At 43.3% G+C, this 25,710-nt stretch overlaps 1 protein-coding gene across 1 annotated transcript in view; it reads right to left on the bottom strand.

Moving 5' to 3' along the window:
* Nucleotides 1-25,710, bottom strand: part of LOC126248847 (E3 ubiquitin-protein ligase HERC2) — an 851,297-nt gene that overhangs the window by 494,880 nt on the left and 330,707 nt on the right. Inside the window, exons 32-33 of the mRNA XM_049950269.1 lie at nt 17,613-17,749; nt 17,296-17,514 (exon numbers count right to left, since the gene is read on the bottom strand). Coding sequence (XP_049806226.1) covers nt 17,296-17,514; nt 17,613-17,749 — 356 coding nt within the window. The remainder of the gene's footprint in view (nt 1-17,295; nt 17,515-17,612; nt 17,750-25,710) is intronic.

The following is a 25,710-nucleotide window of genomic DNA, read 5'->3' as shown; positions in this document are numbered from 1 at the left end:
AGGGATACTGCGGAGACATGGCTTAGCCACAGCCTGGAGGATGTTTCCAGAATGAGATTTTCACTCTGCAGCGGAGTGTGCGCTGATATGAAACTTCCTGGCAGATTAAAACCGTGTGCCCGACCGAGACTCGAACTCGGGACCTTCGCCTTTCGCGGGCAAGTGCTCTACCATCTGAGCTACCGAAGCACGACTCACGCCTGGCCTCACAGCTTCACTTCTGCCAGTATCTCGTCTCCTACCTTCCAAACTTTACAGAAGCTCTCCTGCGAACCTGTCTCCGCAGTAGCCTTTCTTTCAGGAGTGCTAGTTCTGCAAGGTTCGCAGGAGAGCTTCTGTAAAGTTTGGAAGGTAGGAGACGAGATACTGGCAGAAGTGAAGCTGTGAGGCCGGGCGTGAGTCGTGCTTCGGTAGCTCAGATGGTAGAGCACTTGCCCGCGAAAGGCGAAGGTCCCGAGTTCGAGTCTCGGTCGGGCACACAGTTTTAATCTGCCAAGAAGTTTCATGTTCCTTGTTGGTCCAAGAATATTTTTCCATTGGTAATGCTTTGTGAATATGACAAACAATTAACTGCTCTATGGTTATAATTCCAAGTCAAACACAAAGTTCTGATCATGAAATGTTGGGTGAACGAGTAATAAAGTTATATGAAGGAAAGACCATATAATGCTCATTAGGATGATGCATAATTAACACTATTTTGTTCGAATAAGCTTTTTGGTTGCTGACCAGTTAAATTTTAAGTTTACTGAGAACTGATGTGTTGATATTAACAAAAAACAGTTATGAGAATACAGACAAGGTGACACAACATATTACACACACACACGGTGGCAGGAGGAACAAGACTTTTGGTCAGGTGAATACGAGGTTATAAATACAAAATCAAATAGGGGTAATGCAGGAGAAGGTTTAATAATGAATAAAAAAAAATAGGAGTGCGGGTCAGCTACTACCAACAGCATAGTGAACGCATTATTGTGGCCAAGATAGACACGAAGCCCACGCCCACTACAGTAGTACAAGTTTATATGCCAACTAGCTTTGCAGATGAAGAAGAAATTGATGAAATGTATGATGAGATAAAAGAAATTATTCAGGTAGTGAAGGGAGACGAAAATTTAATAGTCATGGGTGACTGGAATTCGAGAGTAGAAAAAGGGAGAGAAGGAAACATAGTGGGTGAATATGGATTGGGGGAGAGAAATGAAAGAGGAAGCCGTCTGATAGAATTTTGCACAGAGCATAACTTAATCATAACTAACACTTGGTTCAAGAATCATAAAAGAAGGTTGTATACATGGAAGAATCCTGGAGATACTAGAAGGTGTCAGATAGATTATATAATGCTAAGACAGAGATTTAGGAACCAAGTTTTAAATTGTAAGACATTTCCAGGGGTAGATGTGGACTCTGACCACAATCTACTGGTTATGAACTGTAGATTAAAACTGAAGAAACTGCAAAAAAGGTGGGAATTTAAGGAGATGGGACCTGGATAAACTGACTAAACCAGAGGTTGTACACAGTTTCAGGGAGAGCATAAGGGAACAATTGACAGGAATGGGGGAAAGAAATACCGTAGAAGAAGAATGGGTAGCTCTGAGGGATGAAGTAGTGAAGGCAGCAGAGGATCAAGTAGGTAAAACGACGAGGGCTAGTAGAAATCCTTGGGTAACAGAAGAAATATTGAATTTAATTGATGAAAGGAGAAAATATAAAATGCAGTAAATGGAGCAGGCAAAAGGGAATACAAACGTCTCAAAAATGAGATCGACAGGAAGTGCAAAATGGCTAAGCAGAGATGGCTAGAGGACAAATGTAAGGATGTAGAGGCTTATCTCACTAGGGGTAAGATGGATACTGCCTACAGGAAAATTAAAGAGACTTTTGGAGAAAAGAGAGCCACTTGTATGAATATCAAGAGCTCAGGTGGAAACCCAGTTCTAAGCAAAGAAGGGAAAGCAGAAAGGTGGAAGGAGTATATAGAGGGTCTATACAAGGGCGATGTACTTGAGGACAATATTATGGAAATGGAAGAGGATGTAGATGAAGATGAAATGGGAGATACAATACTGCGTGAACAGTTTGACAGGGCACTGAAAAACCTGAGTCGAAACAAGGCCCCGGGAGTAGGCAACATTCCATTGGAACTACTGACGGCCTTGGGAGAGCCAGTCATGACAAAACTCTACCATCTGGTGAGCAAGATGTATGAGACAGGCGAAATACCCTCAGACTTCAAGAAGAATATAATAATTCCAATCCCAAAGAAAGCAGGAGTTGACAGATGTGAAAGTTACCGAACTATCAGTTTAATAAGTCACAGCTGCAAAATACTAACATGAATTCTTTACAGACTAATGGAAAAACTGGTAGAAGCCGACCTCGGCGAAGATCAGTTTGGATTCCGCAGAAATGTTGGAACACGTGAGGCAATACTGACCCTACGATTTATCTTAGAAAATAGATTAAGGAAAGGCAAACCTACATTTCTAGTACTTGTGGACTTAGAGAAAGCTTTTGATAATGTTGACTGGAGTACTCTCTTTCAAATTCTGAAGGTGGCAGGGGTAAAATACAGGGAGCGAAAGGCTATTTACAATTTGTACAGAAACCAGATGGCAGTTATAAGAGTCGAGGGGGATGAAAGGGAAGCAGTGGTTGGGAAGGGAGTGAGACAGGGTTGTAACCTGTCCCCGAAGTTATTCAATTTGTATATTGAGCAACCAGTAAAGGAAACAAAAGAAAAATTCAGAGTAGGTATTGAAGTCCATGGAGAAGAAATAAAAACGTTGAGGTTCGCCGATGACATTGTAATTCTGTCAGAGACAGCAAAGGACTTAGAAGAGCAGTTGAACGGAATGGACAGTGTTTTGAAAGGAGGGTATAAGATGAACATCAACAAAAGCAAAATGAGGATAATGGAATGCAGTCAAATTAAATCGGGTGATGCTGAGGGAATTAGATTAGGAAATGAGACACTTAAAGTAGTAAAGGAGTTTTGCTATTCGGGGAGCAAAATAACTGCTGATGATCGAAGTAGAGAGGATATAAAATGTAGACTGGCAATGGCAAGGAAAGCGTTTCTGAAGAAGAGAAATTTGTTAACATCGAATACAGATTTAAGTGTCAGGAAGTCGTTTCTGAAAGTATTTGTATGGAGTGTAGCCATGTATGGAAGTGAAACATGGACGATAAATAGTTTGGACAAGAAGAGAATAGAAGCTTTCGAAATGTGGTGCTACAGAGGAATGCTGAAGATTAGATGGGTACATCACATAACTAATGAGGAGGTATTGAATAGAATTGGGGAGAAGAGGAGTTTGTGGCACAACTTGACAAGAAGAAGGGACCAGTTGGTAGGACATGTTCTGAAGCATCAAGGGATCACAAATTTAGCATTGGAGGGCAGCGTGGAGGGTAAAAATCGTAGAGGGAGACCAAGATATGAATACACTAAGCAGATTCAGAAGGATGTAGGTTGCAGTAAGTACTGGGAGATGATGAAGCTTGCACAGGATAGAGTAGCATGGAGAGCTGCATCAAACCAGTCTCAGGACTGAACATATATATATATATAAATAAAAACAAAGATGATGTGACTTACCAAATGAAAGTGCTGGCAGGTCGACAGACACACAAACGAACACAAACATACACACAAAATTCAAGCTTTCGCAACAAACTGTTGCCTCATCAGGAAAGAGGGAAGGAGAGGGAAAGACGAAAGGATGTGGGTTTTAAGGGAGAAGGTAAGGAGTCATTCCAATCCCGGGAGCGGAAAGACCTACCTTAGGGGGAAAAAAGGACGGGTATACACTCGCACACACACACACATATCCATCCACACATATACAGACACAAGCAGACATCTCACAAGGATGTGTTTGTATGTTTGTGTTCGTTTGTGTGTCTGTCGACCTGCCAGCACTTTCATTTGGTAAGTCACATCATCTTTGTTTTTAGATATATTTTTCCTACGTGGAATGTTTCCCTCTATTATAACCATATATATATATATATATATATATATATAAAAGGTAAGTCTTTCCGCTCCCAGGATTGGAATGACTCCTTACCCTCTCCCTTAAAACCCACATCCTTTCGTCTTTCCCTCTCCTTCCCTCTTTCCTGATGAGGCAACAGTTTGTTGCGAAAGCTTGAATTTTGTGTGTATGTTTGTGTTTGTTTGTGTGTCTATCGACCTGCCAGCGCTTTCGTTCGGTAAGTCACATCATCTTTGTATTTTCAAATTCACCCAAAGCAAAGTGGCAGTTGTACGCTCCTACATTTGCCAAACTGGAACTTAGATGGTACTTCTCTGTCAGCTCTAAATGTTGAGGGTATGCAAGTTCGAGGCATACAATAAATTTTAGTCTGTAGAGGTGATTGGTAACCTTCTGGATGGCTAAGTGGGGTGGGGAGAATGGTCACTGTGGAGTATACCCTGCCAGTAAAATTAATTCTACTCACTGACTGCCATACTTGGCATGAAATGTTTGATGAATTACAAGAATTCTTGCTCTGAGCACTTTGTACTCTCCTTCGTTCTGTGCCTTGTTCTTGATACCTGAAAGACTGAAAAGTTCTTGTGTGATGTACTATGTGTGAATCCATGTACAACTGCTTGTCTATCCCCAATCATCAAGTGGCACACACAATTCAATCATGGGACTAAGAACATGTAAATAAGCAACTGTTGGTTACGGCACAGATGCTTCAGCAGCCTAAAAAATTACCCGGGTCATGCCATCCTCTGTGTCCTGAACATGATATTTTTTGTCCAGGTACAGTGAGTTGGCTGCGTGGTGTCCAGTTGGCTCTTGAAAGCATCTAAATTAGAAGCTTTCTTTGTGCTTGGCAAACTGACCCAAATGACTAAGGGCTAACTTGAATATCAGTCATCAGCCTCCTATTACAGTACTGCATGTGGCTAAAGTAGGAGAACTAAGCAACAGATAATTAAATGAGAACTATCCTGCTGCTGTGGTAGTGGACATTACTGTTTCACTGTGTTCAGCAAACAGATATTGTTGCAAAAAATCAAATAAAAACAGTCTCGAACGTGTTTTCAGATTTTTTATTTGTTAGCAAATACAGTGACAACTGTAATTCTATAGTTCTTTCTCCATCTGCCACCACCAGCAGCCATAATGGGGGTGAAAAGCCTGAAGATGGTCTGAGGAAAGTGCCAAAACCAGTTGCTAACAAATAAAAAGTCTGAAAATAAGATCAATTTTTATTTGATTTTTAGCATTTTGTAGTGATTGCTGTGCTCCAATTACAGAATGCTTTCTAAAATTTTAGATATCACTGTGCAGAAGAAATCTCTTTATCATTCAACTCCAGTGACAGATGTAGATAGGTCCCCAGAGAAATTACTAGGAATATTGAGAGACCAGGTCTTCAAATACTGCAGCATCAACAGAATTATGCAGCAAAAGATGCAGGAAGCACAGAGTGAATTTTGTATTTATAGCAGCAACTGTCTGCCTGTAAGTTTGCGGTTATCATGACATATGTGAAAAATGACCCCTCAATGAATGTTCCTCTCCTTTGTCTTTAAAACAGAAACAAGTGACTTTCATCATTATGTTATTTTCTCCTCCTCCTCCTCCTCCTCCTCCTCCTCCTCTTCTTCTTCTTCCCGGCTGTCTGATGGACTTAAAACTAGCCGCAATATTTGCCAACTATTTATGGATAAGGAAGCCAGACTCATCTCGATATGATCCATCTTCTCTCTCTCTAATACTATAGAAATATCCCAGCACTGTGTGCCTTTATTAGTGGCATTTAAGGACAGTCTAAATATGCCATTCTCTGGAGAACCTTTCTGTCAATCCCTCTATGTTGTGAGGGTGTTTGTACTCTCAACCAGGCATCCCAAATAATCGAGAGCTGCTGCCTTCACAGTTCAACAAGATTCAATGAGAATACATGTCAGTTTGGACAGAGCCCCACATATCTAACTAAGTCTAACAAAATTTAGGTACAGCCAGTACCTCAGAGGGTTCCCAATAATGGCTTTCGGCTCAACAGCCATCCACCCCATTGACTCACCCTACACTTTGAGGTTGGGGTTGTTTATAGAGGTTTGTACCATCCCCACAATCTGGTCAGTTAAGCCAAGATCTAATTTCTCTGTGCCACACAACATTCCACCATCACATCAAAATGTGGTCACAGAACCATGGCCAGAGTTTAGGGTAGCAGGACAGTGGTGTCATTCACCAGCTCCCAGCTCAACATACCTCAATAAATATGGTCTCAATTATATATAACGTAACAAGCAAGTCTTGATCATTTGGTTTATATCAACATAGAACACTTCGGGAGTAAAGGCCAGGGAATATGCCTATAATTTTACAGAGAGACAGATGGGCTGACCAGTGTATGCATTAATTCAGTGGAACCAATAGTCATACAAAACCAATGAAAATAAATAAAGCATATCTCTCAGAGACTTGTCTCTTCATCAGGGAGAAGAGAGAAGGGAGGGGAAAGAAGGGAGAGTGGATGCAGGTCACACACAACTTGGATTGTGGGGTAACAAAGGAATGTGTTGGACCGTAAGTCCAAGGGATTGGTGTTGGGTGGGAGAAACAAATGGCTCGTGTGGTGTAGCAGTCACCTAGGTTGCTAGAGTTATGCAGGAGAGCATGCAACACCACTGGCTATTTGGCATCCCACAGATGTACAGTTTGTCTATGCCCATTCATGCACTCCACCAATTCAGTGGTTGTCACACTGAAGTAGAAGGCCGTGCAGTGAACATATGTCAGCTGATAAGTGATGTGGTGTTTCACTTGTAGCCAGCCCTTAATGGTATATGAATAGCCAGTGATAGGGTTACAGTAGGTGGTTACTGGGAGACGCATGGGGACAGGTTTTGTAGTGGGCTCGATTACAGCTGTAAGAACTTTTGGTAGGGATGGTGGCTAGGGAGTGTTGTACGGTTTGACAAGGATATTATGGAGGTTAGGAGGATGATGAAAGGTCATTCTGGGAGGTATGGGGAGGATACTGTGAAGAGGTAATCTCATTTCAGGGCTCAACTAGAGAATGTTGTAGCCCTGATCTTTCTCTATTCACTGTCCATTTCTCTTTGTTTAATAGTCATTTCCTTTGTTTAATCATCATTTTTCATAGTTTAACAGATTTTGTTCCTTTGCTGAATGACTGTTTAACAATCATTTCAACTTCATTGCTTAGCAAATCTCTGTCTGGCTTTAATCCTATAGCAATTTTAGTTTCATTTCCCTTTGCTTACCACTTTTTTCTGTCATTTTTGCACCACTGATGATCTCTCCTGTGCTGCTGGTGATCTTTTTATGCTCCCTGGCTATCTTTCTTCCATTCTGGGCACTCTTTTTCTCTGTATTTAGTGTTCTTTCCTCTGCAATGAATAATTATTATATCAATTTATTGTTTTTTCTGAGTCCCATATGTATCTGTGTCTGCCAGACCTTCATTATCTACATATCATTTATCCTTTATACACCCTACTCCTGTCCAACAGTACTTAAATTCCTTCTGAGAGCAAGCATTCCTTCACCACAACCAAACTGTACCCCCACATCCTTTTCCTCGAACCCTGATTGACCTTTGGAAGGGCCACCAAAGGATTCACTTTAAAAGTTCCAATTTCTAGGTGCAACACTTCTTTTCACCAGTCTTTCCTTAAATTCCAAAATCTTCAATCATTAGGTCTTACTCACCTTATCCTTGAACTATGCATTGCTTTGTGTAACCACTGCTCCCAACAGCTTTTCAAAATCCTCCACCTTTCAGACCCTGGCTCAGTTAACACACTCAGGATCATAATGCTATATGTCAGCTACAAACTTGAGCTTAATGTCACACACCACATGAAAAAATATCCACCATGCTGGCCCAACACTTCAAAAGTGGTGTTCCTTTCACCATCTCCCACGACCACCAACCATAACAGCCCCCCCCCCCCCCAACATATCCAACAAACTCAGCCTAGCCTCCTTATTTAACCTTTAACCTTCCAATCACAACTATAATCATGCTCAACCACCACACAACACAATCCTAATAAAGTCCTAAACATCTCATCCAGGTCCCTCTCTGTCCCTGATAAACCTGTGCTATAAAAAGGTTAAACCTTTAGTCCCATACTTAAATTCAACCACACTGCCCTAGTAAAATACCTCCTCTCTTTCACTGGAAACCTCAACAGGAAATGTCACTTCACCACACAGTGAGAATCCTCAAGAAACAGAGCTAGCATTGCACCCTGCCTGGAACAATTCCAACAGCTTTCCCAAAGGGACCCTCCTCCTCCCCACAAAATCATCCCTTGCAGGCATTCCAGGAATTCCTCAAACCCAGTATCGCCTCCCAGTCTTCCTTGAAGAGCACCCCAACACACTCTACAATCAGTCCAGCTAAATCCTGTGCCATTCTGGAACTAAGAGCAGATCACTCTGTTATCGCCCTCCCAGTGCATAAATGTTCAACAACTGTGGTGCTTGACAGCGGGGAATATGTGGAAGAGGGGGCTTCATCAACTCTCAGACACCTCAGCCCATAAAGCCATTCTGCATTACCCCATTTCCTCCATACAGACTGACCTGCAGAAAATCCTAAAAACCTTAGGCCCCTCACAAGATCTCACAACTGCTTCCGTAGATCTACTCCCTCCACTTGAGCCATGTGCCCCTACCTTCTACCTGTTAACCAACATCCACAAAGAGAACCATTCTGCCCGCCCCATTGTAGGAGGCTTAAAAGCCGCAACAGAATGCCTCTCAGCTCTGGTATACCGACTGATGACCTTAGCAGTTAAGTCCCATAAGATTTCACACATTTTTCTGGTAGACCAGCACTTCCTAACTATCACCCAAAACCTCCCATCCTACATCAAAGACATAAACTACTTCCTGGAATGCCTCGACTCCATCACCATGCCTCTCCCACCTGAAACCTTCCTAGGTGCTACGTCTCCCTACACAAATATCCCACATACTCACAGTCTCTCTGCCCTAGAGTGCTCTCTCTCCCAACACCCACCTGAAAGTCACCCAAAACCTCATTTGTTATCACACTTGCTAACTTCGTCCTCATCCATAATTACTTCACTTTTGAGGGCCAGACCTACAAACAAATCAGGGGGAGAGCTATGGGAAGCAGGATGGCCCCATCCTACACCAATCTTTTCATGGGCTGGATGGAAGAGGCATTCCTCAGGACCCAGCAGCTGCATCCCCTAGCTTGTTATAGGTTTATTGGTGACTTCTTTTTGGTCTGGACCCATGTTGAAGAACAACTCCTTGGCTTCCTTCAAAAGCTCAATTCTTTTTCTAACCTGAATTTCACATGATCCTCCCTCAGAAACCAAGCCACCTTGTTGGATGTTGACTGTCACTTCATTGAGCCTCACACCCAAACCTCTGTCCATAGCAGACCCACAAACAAACAAACAAACAAACAATAGTATCCCCATTTTGATAGATGCCATCCCTTCCATAGCAAATGTACATTTCCCTACATCTTATGTATCTGTAGTTCCCCCATTCTGGAAACAATGTTCCTACCTCAGGTCACACAGAAGCATCCGCCTTGTCAGTCAATACCATCCTGGCCTTGAATGTCTCAACAGATTACTCTGCCAGGGCTATGACTTCCTCAAGTCGAGTCCTGAAATGAGATCATCTCTCCAAAATCTCCACACACTTCCCAGAGCTGCCTTTCATCATCCTCCTAATCTCCGGGACATTCTTGTCAAGCCCTATGGTATTCTCAAGCCACCTTCTCTACCTAAAGGTTCTTGCCCCTATAATTCATCCCACCGCAAAACCTGCCCCCCCCCCCCCCCCCAACCACCAACTCCAGCCCCACCACTGGCAAAACATATACCACACATGGCAGGGCCACATGTGAAACAACACATCACTTATCAGCTGACATGTGTTTACTGCATGGCCTTCTACATTGGTATGACAACCACTAAACTGGCATGAATGTGCACAAATGAACTGCCCACATGATAGGTTTTATTTATTTGCACCAGTTTTGTGTAAATATTGTCTGTACTGAGCTAAGATAAGTACTGGCCAACCCATGTCTCTCTTTGCATATTCTTTACATTCCTTTACGAGATTCTCCTTTCAATTAGTTATCTCTATAATTAAACAGTCTTAATGTAAATATTCTATTGACAGTGTATTTCTGCATTTTTCATGAGTTTGTGTGACCGTCCTTACAATATTTACACATATCAACAGGAAAAAAATTATTTACAGGTTACTTTATGTAATTCAGTTTTATACATGTGTATTTACTGCTTTTTACAAATGAATATATACAACGATGAAAAACAGTTTAATAACAGTGTACATACTTTGTTCCTTTGCACTGCATACAAGTCAAGTTGTTAAAAGAACACTCATGTTTGAGATTCTTTAAGTAGCTCGACAATTTTGTATTTCAAACTAATGAATATTTTATTACTAACACACCAGCACAGGAAAAAAAAAACATATATTTAAAACAGATGGAATTCTATTTTAAGTGTAATAAGTATTCTGTATACAACAGTACAGGAAACTATAAAGATCTGATTGGTTGGTTGGTTTGGGGGATTAAAGGGACCAGACTGCGACGGTCATCGGTCCCTTTTTCCAAAAAATTAAAACCACCCAGAGAGAAGAAAAACAAACAGCAGGAAAAACGTCAGACGACACAGGACAAGAAATACTCCTACAGAGATCAGACAAGACAAATTAAAATCACACAGAGTGTGACGGTGGTTGGCCGACCATAGAGATAAAAAGGAAAAGCCAACCACCGAGAACACATTAAAAACTCAGCGTAAAATCGTAGGCCAATGGCCAGAATCAACACAAAAGAACAGAACAAACACTCAGAGTAAACGATAAAAACCCCCTGCCCGAATAAAACGTAAAACTAAGCCAGCCATAACAGGGTCATCAGATAAAAGGGCAGGGAGCGTATCAGGCAGCGCAAATGTCTGCCTGACCACAGCTAAAAGGGGGCAGGCCAACAAAATGTGGGCCACTGTCAAAGCCACCCCGCAGCGACATACAGGAGGGTCCTCCCGGCGCAGTAAATAACTGTGTGTCAGCCGGGAGTGGCCAATGCGGAGCCGACAAAGGACGACTGAGTCCCTGTGGTTGGCTCGCATGGATGACCGCCACACAGTCGTCGTCTCCTTAATGGCACAGAGTTTATTGGGCGTGATCCGATCGCGCCATTCAGCATCCCAAATCGCAAAAACTTTTCGGCGGAGGACTGCCCGCAAATCAGTCTCTGGGAGGCCAACATCCAGAGACGGTTGTCTCGTGGCCTCCCTCGCCAGGCGGTCAGCATGTTCATTGCCCGGGATACCGACATGACCGGGGGTCCACACAAAGACCACAGACCGGCCGCAACGCGCAAGAGTATGCAGGGACTCACGGATAGCCATCACCAGACGAGAACGAGGAAAACACTGGTCGAGAGCTCGTAAACCGCTCAGGGAATCGCTACAGATAACGAAGGACTCACCTGAGCAGGAGCGGATATACTCTAGGGCTCGAAAGATGGCGACTAGCTCAGCAGTGTAAACACTGCAGCCAGCCGCCAAGGACCGTTGTTCGGAATGGTCCCCTAGAGTTAGTGCATACCCGACACGACCAGCAACCATCGAACCGTCGGTGTAAACAATTCCAGAGCCCTGATACGTGGCCAGGAGGAAATAAAAGCGGCGGCGGAAGGCCTCTGGAGGGACCGAGTCCTTCGAGCCCTGTGCCAAGTCGAGCCGAAGGCAAGGGCGAGGAACACACCACGGGGGTGTACGCAGAGGCGCCCGGAAAGGAGGTGGAACAGGAAAAAACCCAAGCCCGCAGAGAAGCTCCTTGACGCGTACGGCGATCGGACAACCCAACCAGGGCCGACGGCCTGGCAGACGGACGACCGATCGCGGGAACAGGAGACGATAGTTTGGATGCCCGGGCAAGCTTAGAACATGGGCAGCATAAGCGGCCAGCAAACGTTGGCGTCGTAACCGCAGTGGAGGGACACCTGCCTCCACTAGTACGCTGTCCACAGGGCTGGTGCGGAAAGCACCAGTGGCAAGGCGTATCCCGCTGTGGAGAATTGGGTCCAGCACCCGTAACGCAGATGGGGATGCTGAGCCATAAGCCAGGCTCCCATATTCCAGACGGGACTGGATTAATGCCTGGTACAGCCGCAACAGGGTAGATCGGTCGGCACCCCAGCGTGTGTGGCTCAAGCATCTCAGAGCGTTTAGATGCCGCCGACACGTCTGTTTAAGCTGTCGGATAAGAGGCAGCCAAGTCAACCGGGCATTGAAAACCACCCCCAAAAACCTGTGGGTCTCCACCACAGCAAGAAGTTCGTCGTCAAGAGAAAGCCGCGGCTCAGGATGGACCGTTCGGCGCCGGCAGAAATGCATAACGCAGGTCTTGGCAGCCGAAAACTGAAAACCATGCGCTGCAGCCCAAGACTGCACCTTGTGGATTGCGCCCTGTAGCTGACGTTCGGCAGCTGCAATGCCAATAGAGCTGTAGTAAAGGCAGAAGTCGTCAGCATACAGGGAAGCGGAGACAGAATTTCCCACGGCCGCAGCGAGGCCGTTAATGGCTATTAAAAACAGGCAGACACTTAAAACAGAACCCTGTGGCACGCCGTTCTCCTGGACGTGGGAGGAACTATATGAGGCCGCGACTTGCACGCGGAAGGTACGATACGACAGGAAATTGCGGATAAAGATCGGCGGAGGGCCCCGTAGATCCCATCCATGAAGCGTAGAAAGGATGTGATGACGCCATGTCGTATCGTACGCCTTCCGCATGTCGAAAAAGACAGCGACCAGGTGCTGACGGCGGGCAAAGGCAGTACGGATGGCCAACTCCAGGCTCACCAGATTGTCGGTGGCGGAGCGGCCTTTACGGAATCCACCCTGAGATGGAGCCAGAAGGCCCCGAGACTCCAGTACCCAATGCAAGCGCGGGCTCACCATCCGTTCGAGAAGCTTGCAAAGAACGTTGGTGAGGCTAATGGGGCGGTAGCTGTCCACCTCCAAAGGGCTCTTGCCCGGTTTCAAAACGGGGATGACAATGCTCTCCCGCCATTGCGACGGAAACTCACCCTCGACCCAGAGACGGTTGTACAGGTCGAGGAGGCGTCGCTTGCAGTCCACTGAAAGGTGTTTCAACATCTGACAGTGGATGCTATCTGGCCCGGGAGCAGTATCAGGGCAAGCGGCAAGGGCACTGTGAAATTCCCACTCACTGAATGGAGCGTTGTAGGATTCAGAAGTGTGGGTGCGAAAAGAAAGGCTCCGACGTTCCATCCGCTCTTTAACGGAGCGGAAGGCTTGGGGGTAATTCGCAGAAGCGGAACTCATAGCAAAATGCTCTGCTAAGCGGTTTGCAATGACGTCGGAGTCAGTACAAACTGCTCCATTCAGTGAGAGCGCAGGGACGCTGACAGGTGTCCGATAGCCGTAGACGCGTCGAATCTTGGCCCAGACCTGCGATGGAGTGACATGGAGGCCAATAGTGGACACATACCGCTCCCAGCACTCCTGCTTGCTTTGGCGGATAAGGCGGCGAGCCCGCGCACGCAGCCGTTTGAAGGTGATCAGGTGTTCAATGCAGGGATGGCGCTTGTGACGCTGTAGCGCCCGCCGGTGATCTGTAATCGCTGCAGCGATCTCAGGCGACCACCAAGGCACATTCCGCCGCCGAGGGGACCCAGAGGAGCGGGGAATGGCAGATTCGGCGGCAGTAACGATGCCGGTGGTGACCGATTGAACCACCGCATCAATGTCATCATTAGAGAGAGGCTCAAGAGCGGCAGTGGAGGAGAACAAGTCCCAGTCAGCCTTATTCATAGCCCATCTGCTAGGGCGCCCAGAAGAGTGACGCTGTGGTAGTGACAGAAAGATCGGAAAGTGGTCACTACCACACAGGTCGTCATGCACACTCCATTGGACAGACGGTAAGAGGCTAGGGCTACAGATGGAAAGGTCAACGGCGGAGTAGGTGCCATGCGCCACACTGAAGTGTGTGTAGGCACCATCATTTCACAGCGAGAGATCGAGCTGCGACAATAAATGCTCAACGATGGTGCCTCGACCTGTTGCCACTGACCCACCCCACAGAGGGTTATGGGCGTTGAAGTCGCCCAATAGCAAGAAAGGAGGTGGCAATTGGGCGACCAGTGCAGCCAGGACATGCTGCGAGACATCACCATCCGGTGGAAGATAAAGACTGCAGACGGTAACAGCCTGTGGCGTCCACACCCGTACAGCGACAGCCTCTAAAGGTGTCTGGAGAGGGACAGACTCGCTGTGCAGAGTGTGAAGGACATATATGCAGACGCCACCAGACACCCTTTCATATGCTGCTCGGTTCTTATAATAACCCCAATAGCCACGGAGGGCGGGGGTTCGCATTGCTGGAAACCAAGTTTCCTGGAGAGCAATGCAGAAGAAAGGGTGAAGGCTGATAAGTTGGCGGAGCTCAGCTAGATGGTGGAAGAAACCGCTGCAGTTCCACTGGAGGATGGTATTGTCCATTGCGGAGAAAGGCGTGACGGGACTGGGAAGGCAGATTACGCCGCTGGGTCACCTGCCGCATCCGATGGAGCACCCGTGCAAGTGCTATCCATTGCGTCTGAGGGATCAGCGAGATCGAGGTCCTCAGCGGACGCAAGGATCTCCACCTCATCCTCAGATGCAGAGCTTTTAGGTAGCGGTGGAGTAGGTGCCACCGCAGGTGTCTTGGACTTACGGGTCTTCAAAGTCGTTTTCTCTCGCTGTTCCTTTGGTTGCCGTTGGTGAGAGGGCTTATTGGAGTCAGTCTCTGGGACCGAAGAGGATCGCGAAGCCCGTCGACCAGCGACCTGTGGCTTCTTCAGCCACTGGCTGGTATCTGCTGTGCCGCTGGTAGGAACCTGGGAAGGGAGTGACCAAAGGGATCCCTTCCGAGCGAGAGAAGCCGAAGAAGACTTACGCTTCTCCGGCTTAGAAGTGGGGACTGGTGTCCCCGATGGTTTAGTGGGTGCTGCTCCCGAGGTAGATGGTGTGGGAGCAACAGCGAGAGAAGGGGCCCCCATTGTCAAGGGGGCAGGTGAGGTCCTCTGATTCTGAGAGCTGACTGTATAACTTGCAGCTGAAGGAGCTGGAGCAGGAGTGACAGTGGAGGCATAAGATGACATCATGCACACGGGATGTAGCCGTTCAAATTTCCGCTTAGCCTCAGTGTAAGTCAGTCGGTCCAGGGTCTTATATTCCATGATTTTGCGTTCTTTCTGTAAGACACTGCAGTCCAGCGAGCAAGGGGAATGAGGCTCTCCACAGTTGACACAGACGGGAGGCGGAGCACATGGAGTAACGGGATGAGATGGGCGTCCACAATCTCGACATGTGAGGCTAGAAGTACAGCGAGAGAACATGTGACCGAACTTCCAGCACTTAAACCACCGCATCGGGGGAGGGATATAGGGTTTGACGTCACACCGGTAGACCATCACCTTGACATTCTCTGGTAAGATATCACCTTCGAAGGCCAAGATGAAGGCACCGCTAGCTACCTGATTCTCCCTCGGACCCCGATGAACACGCCGGACGAAATGTACACCTCATCGCTCTAAGTTGGCGCGCAGCTCGTCATCGGACTGTAAAAGGAGATCGCGGTGAAAAATAATTCCCTGGACCATATTTAAGCTTTTATGGGGGGTGATAGTAACAGAAACATCCCCCAACTTCGTACAAGCGAGCAAGGCTCGTGACTGGGCAGAGGAGGCCGTTTTTATTAAGACTGACCCTGACCGCATCTTGGACAAGCCCTCCACCTCCCCGAACTTGTCCTCTAAATGTTCGACAAAGAACTGAGGCTTCACAGACACAAACGATTCCCCGTCAGCTCTGGTACAGACGAGATACCGGGGCGAATACCTGTCGCTCTCATTCATAGCCTTTCGTTCCTCCCATGGTGTGGCAAGGGAGGGGAACGATTTGGGGTCATGAACGTTACCTTTAAAATGGGCCCTCGAATGCTTAGAGACTGCTGGTGGCTGGCCACCAGCAAGAGAAGATGTGCCACGCTTCATTGCGTGTCATCCACCCTGATGCCACCTACTCCGACCAAGGGCCCTCCCCACGGGCGCCACCCAGCCACAGCAAAGGCCACCTGGCAGGATGGCCATTGCCGGGAGTCCCGATGCCCCAGGGAGATGGGCATCTACTCCTTGGCATATGTGGGGAGTTAACGGCGCAGGCATCAGTAGAGCGATCCCTGTGTTGTCAGGGGGCTACAACCAAGAGGGTACATGGCGGCCCCACCACAACGGACTGGCTACCATGCTGGATGTTAGGCGACATGTGGTCCATGGTCGCCGTCAGTGCAGAAAGTGGCCCTGCACATCGCTTGGCAGAAAGTGCACGCAGGAGCGTATCCATGCCCATGAGATGTAGAGTGGGCAGGACTGCAACGCAACGACGAAAAAGCTGGCGAAAGTTCTCAACGCAAGATGGACACAATGCACCAAGTAAGGCGCCCTTCCCCAATCGGCTCGCTCTTCGGAAAAATTTTGAGATATGGAGGTCAAATCCGATAGGGGACCATCACATAAGGCCGAAACGTTGGAGACTCCTTTTAGTCGCCTCTTACGACAGGCAGGAATACCGCGGGCCGATTCTTACCCCCGAACCCGCAGGGGGGTATAAAGATCTGAAATAGTTAAATGTCATCTGGAAGAGACAAGCCAACTGAATCAGAAGTAGATGGTCTGATAAATTTAGAATCCAGATAAACAATACAGCCCGGCAGAGCATACAGTAGAAACCAATAAGTGTCTACACACAATCTTTACAGGTTGGTGACAAAAGGTCACCTATTTGAGAAGCTGGAAATAACTATATGACAGAACACAACACTTATAAGATCCCTATCCTGCAACATCTAGCAAAGATAAAATTGGAGTGCTCAAAATACTTAACATATCATCACAGCCTTCACCAAAATTTCAAAAGCAAAACTGTATTTTCAAAAATAAGGAAACATTTATCATCCAGTTCCATTAATCACCTTTCCACTCACTTTTCATTCATAGAAAACTGATAGAAAGCCATGATATTTCAATGAAACAGAGCCACACAGTACTTATTTTTAGTACTTTGTGTTGTTGTTTCTTTTTTACAGATGTTAACTGATAACATTTTTGGGGTGTACGTTTTTATTTTAATGATGCAATACAAAGACATATCATAAATATAAATTACTTATATCATACCTAGCCCAGGGGACTTTGCGAAGCCAGTTACTCAAACCTTCATTTAAAGTACCCTTGTCTTTGAATTTGTTTGTACGTCGCGGCTGCTCAGCAAGGAGAACATGCTCACGCAGAGCTGCCACAGCCCATGATGTTATTTTTGACTGAGCCTGTAGTATCTCCATTTTCTGGTGTGGTGAAATAAGTTGAATGTTATGCAAGGAGTGAGAAAGCTCGTCCCTAGAAAAATTATAACAAAAATGTTACGTTGCTTGCCAATGTATAAACCATTACATTTCAGAGAATTCATGAATAAGAGTGTAACAAAGCACTTGTACCTGGGACGTTTCTTGTTATATGAAAGGCCTAACCATCCATTTAGCATTGCATACTTGACAGAAGGAATTAAATAATCTCTTTTCAACAGCTCATACATCATTTCAATTCCTTTAGTTCTCATTCTTGCACGTTGGACCTACACAAAAGAATATTTTATCATTTTTAATAGAAGTTATATACGCAAATTTCACTAAAATATACTGTATGTGAATTTTCTACATTTTAGAATTCTTTAATGCAAAATTTTAACAGCAACGGCAGCAATTCAATGGAAAATGATCATGGCTATTATCTTCAACATAGATGTCAAAACAATTTCATATAATGCAAAATGCCCTATGATCATGAAATTCACATAACTTAAGTACAAACTTAATTTATAAAAATGATATTCTCATCATATGCAAGACTCAAATAAGATTCACTATTCACAACACTCACAGGTGAACTTGAAAATGACATTTCAAGCTGAAACAGCAAGCTTGAAATCTCAAAATACAAGCAAATAAAAAATTACATTGCACCTATTGGAATTTACTTCTTACAAAATGTTGTATTCTGACTTAGTTTATGCCACAGGCCCCACTGACAAGAAAATAAAAGTAAAATAATTATAAACAGGCAGAAAGGAAACACATACTTGATATATGTGCAGGAAGTGTGGAAAGTTGCCAATTTCAGTAACTATGGTAAAGGGCACCGTTTGCTGGTGGAAGGAATGGGTAACATGGAAGAGGTGCAATTAATTGCATATTCATTAGCATCTACCAAAATTGTATGATTGATAGTGAAAACACTAGTAGACAACAATACACTGAACATCAACACCTCATTCATTAATGTAGGTGTCATACTTTTGCCTGCATGTAAAGCGAAGTAAACAGTAATCTGTAGCAAAACTGATAATGGCGTACAATAGTGGAGAAGTAAACAGAATTTTTGGCACAGAATATAGTTTTGGAAATGCTTGGTTGCAAATTAATTTATTCACCATTACACATTTTGATACAGTGTCAGGCCCCAAGTGTGGCGAGTACAAGAAATACATTATAATAAATGTCAATGAAACTTTTCTCATCCATAATACAGCAATTTCAATTCATACTCACAATAAAATACAATGAAAAGCACTGCACTGAACAGGTGCCTGAATGTTATGGAGGGGCAGTTGAATTTTGTGAAACTGAACTTTTAATTACAGTTATTTATAGGTCACCTAACACAGAGTATTTCTGCTCAAACTGGAGAGGAGTCTTTGTCCACTTTGTAGGAAGTCCCAAGAATTAGCTGTCTGTGGTGACTTCAATATTAATTTTGTATGTGACTGTGCGTGAAAAAGGAAGTTGGAGGATCTGCTAAATTCATATGATCTGATGCAGACTATATTTTTTCCAAGCAGGGGTACAGTAACACAACCATAGACAATATTTTTTATTAATTATTCATTACTAGATCAGCATTCTGTTAGTAAAAGGGTGAATGGCCTTTCAGACCATGATGCACAAATATTAACACTAAAAGGTTTTTGTACTCACACAAATGTTATACATAATTACAAACTACATAGAAAAGCTAATCCAATGACAATAGAAAGATTTTCAAACCTCTTTTTTTTTTTTTTAACAAGAGCAAAAGGATGTTTGTAGTGCTGATAACATAGATGACAAATATAATGCTTTGCTCAATACATACTTTATGCTCTTTGAAAGTTGCTTTCCATTAGAATGTTGAAGGCACAGTACTAGCAGTAAAAGGTAGCCTGGGTGGTTGACTACTGGGATAAGGATATAACGTAGAAGAAAGTGGGAATTATGTCAAAACGTTAGATATAGTCACAATCGAGCTACAGTAGTCCATTACAAACAGCACTATAAGGTGCTTAAAACATTTTTAGGAAGGCAAAGAGTATATGGTACACAAATAGAATAGCTAATTCACTTAAAGCATTTTTAGCAAGGCAAAGAGTATATGGTACACAAATAGAATAGCTAATTCACAAGTTAAATTAAAGCCATATGGTCATGAAGGAAGTGTCTGATCAGCAGCACCAGGTCATGGATATAACGTCAGTACATAGTAAAAAATGTTTCTGTTACTGATAAGTCAGTTGTATGTACAGTATTTAACAATCACTTTCTGGACATAGCTGGTGAATTAAATGAAAATTTGGTTTCAACAGGGAATCATGTAACTCTCTTGGAAAATGGCTTTCTGGGACTCATGTCAGAAATACTACTCAGTGATGCTGACAAGTGGGAGACTGAGTCAGTAATTAAGTCATTGTCTCTCAGGGATATGATGGAGTATCTAGCAGAATACTAAATTACTGTACTGCACATGTTAGCCCTGTACTTAGCCATATCTGTCTCTTTTTTTCCTGTATGAATGATCAGTTTTCTGAACGATTACAGCATTCGGTGGTGAAGCTGCTTTATAAAAAGGGAGAAAGGGATAATGCAGACAGCTTTAAACCTATTTCTACGCCATCACTGTTTGCTAAAGTTATTGAAAAGGCTGCATTTGTAAGGATAATTGATCATTCCATTTAACATAATTTGCTGTCAAATGTACAGTTTGGTTTTAGAAAAGCTTTAACAACTGAAAATATTATATTCTCTTTTCTTTGTGAGGTACTGGATGGATTAAACATAAGGTTTTGAATGCTAGGCATCTTTTCTGATATAACTAAGATGTTTGATTGTGTTGATCCCAAAATATTGCTCCAGAAGTTGGACCATTAGAGAATATGGGGAGTAACTCACAACTGGTTCACCTCTTAATTTAAGAACAGACAGCAAAAGGTCATTATTCATAGTACTGAACATGGCTATGATGTCAGCTCCTAGTGGGGCATGGTTAAATGGTGGGTGCCGCAGGGATCACTGCTGGGCCCACTCCTGTTCCTTATTTATACAAATGATATGCCTTCTACTATTACAGGTGATTCTAAAATATTTCTGTTTGCTGATGACACTACCATGGTAGTAAAGGATGTTGTGTGCAATGTTGGCATTGTTTGAAATAGCGCAGTTCAAGACATCAGTTCATGGCTTGTAGATAAGAAACTAACGTTGAATCACAGAAGACTCCGTTTTTACAGTTTCTAACTACCACACAATTCAACAAAACCTGGCTTTCTAATAATGGAGAATGGGCATATGGTTAGTGAGACTGAACATTTCAAATTTCTAGTTTGTTCCGACAGATAGTAAACTGTCATGGAAAGCCTGTGTTCAGGATCTTGTTCAAAGAATATGCTGCAATTTTTACTGTTAGAACACTATCTGAAGTAAGTGATAGTTTGACACAAAAAGTAGTCTATTTTGCCAATTTCCATTCACTTGTGACATATGGTTTTATATTCTGGGGTAACTCTTCCCATTCTCAAATAGTACTTTTGGCTCAGAAACAGGTGGTTCAGGCATCAAGCGGTGTAAGTTCGCAAATCTCTTGTCAACCCCTGTTCATTGGTCTGGGTATTCCAACATTCACCCCTCAGCATATATATTATTTAATGTTGTTTCTTGTTAACAATATCAGTTTTTCCCAGGAACTGGCAGTTTTCACTTGGTTAATGGTAGGCAGAAATCCAATCTGTATTTGGATCGCACTTCCTTGACTCTCATCTAGAAAGGCATGCAGTGTTCTGCTGCATCCATTTTCAATAAGCTACCCCAAGAATTCAAAAAGCCTTGCAGTAATCCACATGCTTCCAAATCTAAACTGAAAGGTTTCCTCATGGGTCACTCCTTCCATTCTGTCGAGGAGTTATTTGAAAAGTTAAGCTAATTCCTGTGTTCCTTTGTTGATTGTGTTTTTATAAACTTAGAGTGTGTCATCTTTTTAGTATTCATAAACATTTTATTTTATCTGTTATTACTCTTCTGTTGTAATTTTGTGTACTGACATGTTCTGTGACCATGAAACCAGATGTGTAAACACTATCTTTCTCATATGCATTCCATTTGGAAATCAAGCTATTTCTACTTCTTATTTTTGCCTTCAGTCAACTTTCTATTCTAAGGAATATGTAGAAGTTACCATCTATAATAAATGAGAGAAACTTGTAAAAGAAGACACACATTCTTTCTGTGTATGATATTGAATGGGGAAGTTCCAGCTAGTTCTGTGTCTATTCTTATCTGTAGGAAACAGAAAAGTTTAACTATGTTGGTTATTTGTCCACAACTTGATATTAAAAGGTCTCTCACAACTGAATTCCATGTCAGAAAGTGGAATATTCAGTGTTTTGCTGTATTTATGTAACATTCTATTTAGTGTAAACCCACAACTAAACAATAGCCTCTAATTAATTCTGTCTCTGCCACATCTCTTATCTATGTAATCTTAAATGTTGTGTCATTTTCAGATGTTCAAAAGAATAAATCAATAAAACCGTCAAAGCTGCTATTTAATGTCATGTCATGACCACACTAAAGTCCAAAACCAAGAGCTGGGTCATCAATGAAGTACTACGCTTAGAACCGAAGGCACGTTTATTACAAACACCAATGTGCAACTAGAAAAGAACTGATCGCCTAGATGGAAAGCGCAGCTATTTATATAAATATCAAATATTCACAGAACATTACAAACATCAAGAATCTTCCAGAAAAAAATAAGTTGGTTCAAAACCAGCAACCTGCAGTATGACAGCCAGTGACACTAACCATTGTGCCACACTACATGCACCACAGCACATGGCATCACTCTCTCTCCCCTCAAGAAACGGCTACCTACTATTTTAGAAGTTCTCATTGCAAACATCTACAGCATCCTGGATATAGATCCTGTCAATTGTCCTCCATGTGGTGGCCCTGATGGTCATGTCATTACATCCGCTTCACTGAGATGAGCAGCGAAGGTAGCCACTCCCGTCAAAGCTTCACAATTGTTGAGTGGCTCTTCAATTTCCTTGAAACTCTTATTATTGATCTGTACCTCTGAACTGTAGTAGGGCTTCATATCAAGAGCATGGATGATGTTCATGAACTTTTGTCTTCTTGGTGAAGGTTCATAGCCCACTGTTTCATATATTATGACTGACAAGCGATGAAGGATACAATACAGCCAAAATTAGCACTTTAGTAACTTTTCCAATAGCCCCACTCGCCACAAAGGCATAAAAATTCGTACCAGGTCCCACAGGCTGCTAAACCACAGAACAGTTCTTGGTGTTAAAGTGCTCTCAGTCTTCCTCCTGTGGGTCCATAGTCTGTATATGAGACAGCTGCTTTGCTTCCTTGATCTTGGTGATGAGATGTTTCACATAATCATCCCGAGTATTGTCCAGTTGAAATTGGAACAGTGTATTCAATTGCCACTTCTGCCTAATGACTTTGGAGCAGAAAGAACGATGTGAACTCTGTAGTGTCTAGCTTTTCTGTGTTGTTGACAAGTGTCACAATGAGCATTATTGATCCCAAGCTCCATGATTGAGATCAACATACTTTAATAAGAGCGTATCATCTTATTTAAGTTTTCTGTGAGGCCATTTATTTATCTGGGGATGGTAGGCAGTTGTCATCCTGTGTGTGATGTCATAATGTGAAATTACCTCTGATACTAGTCTTGACTGGAAGACTTTTCCATGATCAGAGATCATCACATGGGTCATTCTGTGCTTCAAAATGAGGTCTTCTACAAGGAGCTGTACAATTTCCTGACCTTTGACATTTGGCAAAGCTTTGGTGATGGCACAGTAAGTGACAGTGGCGTAGTGTGAGGGGAGACTTTGAGACTTAGTCTCCCCTGTATTTGTGCTTAAAAAAGATGCAACAGTAAGTCATAACAAAAATATAAACAACTTTCTACTAAGAGCTCTAAATGTGCGAAGACATCACTTTTGTAGCCCGCACCGCACCCTGAGTATTCGTGTATTTGCCTGCTTGAGACTCGACTGCTCTCAGTCTCTGCCTCCCTTCCCTTACCTGGCTGTGTTAGTGGCATTCTTGGCTCCCCTCCACTTCTGCTCTTCCATGAAGGCTGGTGTACTGCACTTGTTAGGAGGTATCGGGACTAGTCTCTGCCGCTTCTATGCTGGCTTTTAACATGGAAGTGAACAGTCGCACGGTTTGGGTTGATAGTCATTCTTGTGTGATTTTAGTGCATATTTTCGTTGTGTCGCCAACATGAGTGAGCCAGCAACTGAACACCTTCTAGAATTTTTATTAAAGATGCCTTTTTCTACATTAACGTATGGAAAAAGTGCGAATTGAAGGACAAAAAACCTACTCCTATATTCAGTGGAGTTTTAAGTGAAGCCAAACAAAAACGTACTTTTCAGACAGCCTGGTACGAAAAGTATACTTGGCTGATTGCGAATACAGTTAATAACAGATTACATTGTTATATATGTCTTCTGTTCGGTGGTGAAAGGGAATGGTGCAACAAAGGCATTTGTACAATAAAGAACTTTGACGGGAAAGCACAAAAGCATCAGATATCAAAATGTCACCTGCAGAACAAAGAATCATTTCAGCTATTGGGTAAAAGCAGAACTGACATGCCCTTTCTGAAGCCACTCGTCTGACAGAAATAAAATATAACGAACAAGTTGCATCCAACAGGAGAGTATTGGCTCGTCTTATTCAGGCAATTGTATTTCTTTGTAAACAAGAACTAGCCTTTCGCGGCCATCGAGAAGACGAATCCTCCACCAACAAAGGTAACTATCTGGAATTGTTGGATTTACTAGCTCAAAGACAGCAGTTAATCCGAGACCATCTGTCATCATCATCAACCTTTAAAGGAACTTCTCCAGATATACAGAATGATGTAATAGAAATGATAACTCTGGCAGTTAATGAGAAAATAAAATCTGAAATTCAGAACTGCAATTTCATTTCAATTCAGGCTGATGAAACATTAGACGTGTCATGCAACAGTCAAATGAGTATAATATTCAGGTACTGTATTGCAGACAAAACTGAGGAAAGATTCGATGGATTTTACAATGTTTATGGAGATAAAACTGCTGAAGGTTTGTCAAACATTATTCATGCAGTACTGACAGAATGGAATGTGAAAGGAAAAGTGGTTAATCAAAGATATGATGGCGCTTCAGTAATGGTGGGCATAGAAAGGGGACTACAGCAATTGGTGAAGCAGTTCTGTCCCTATGCACTGTTTATTCATTGTTACGCACACCAGCTGAATTTGGTGCTGTTACATGCCTCCAAAATCATACGAAAAGTACGCATGTTTGTAAGTGTTCTTACTGCATTCCATTTATTTTTCAGTAAATCATCAAAACGAACTGTATTGCTAACTGAGAAAGGATTTAAACTGCCACATGCAAGCAACACTCACTGGAACTTTCGTTCCAGGGCAGTTTCAACAATATCTAATCACTTCTCAGAGCTATACAGTGTTTTTAATTATATAATTGATGATACAGATTCTCAGTGGGACCCAGAATCTTTGAGCTGTGCTGTGAGAATGAAATGACGGATGGATGATCCTACGTTTGTCTACTTGCTTTGCTTCTACCAAGGGTGCTTTGTTTATGTTGATCATCTCTTTAATGTTCTTCAGTCAAAATCTGTCAGTATAACTGCTTGCCACGATGAAATAAGAACTGTTTTGAGAAACTTACAACAGTTAAGAACGGAAACATTCATTGATGAATGCATTAAATGCAGCTTGTGTTTGAATGGCAACTCATCATTCTGTGATAGTCAAAAGACATCTCTCAGGGCACAAACTTACGAGATACTGGATATGCAAATTGTTCAGATGGAAAGAAGATTTCAAGACTTTCCCCAAATTCAGTTTGTTGAACTTTTGAACGAAAAGTGTTTCCTGAACTACCGAAAGAATTCCCAAAGTTGAAACTGCTTCAGTTATTAGAACAGAACCCTTTCTTCAAACAAGAACAACTTGAAAATGAACTGTGTAACATATACACTGATGAGAAAAAACACTTATCTCCAATAATCCTCTTAAAATACATTGTCAACAATGATTTAGACTCTGTTTATGAAGAAACAACGAAGTTCCTACGTTTGGTTTTGACCCTACCCGCAACGACAGCAAGCGGTTAACAAAGCATGAGTACTCTTAAAAGACTGAAGAATTATTTAAAGAATTCAATGT

This window comes from Schistocerca nitens, chromosome 3 (assembly GCF_023898315.1).
Source record: "Schistocerca nitens isolate TAMUIC-IGC-003100 chromosome 3, iqSchNite1.1, whole genome shotgun sequence".
Lineage (NCBI taxonomy): Eukaryota > Metazoa > Arthropoda > Insecta > Orthoptera > Acrididae > Schistocerca > Schistocerca nitens.
Note: the sequence above shows the minus strand (reverse complement) of the source record. Positions and strands in the feature narration are given on the sequence as shown.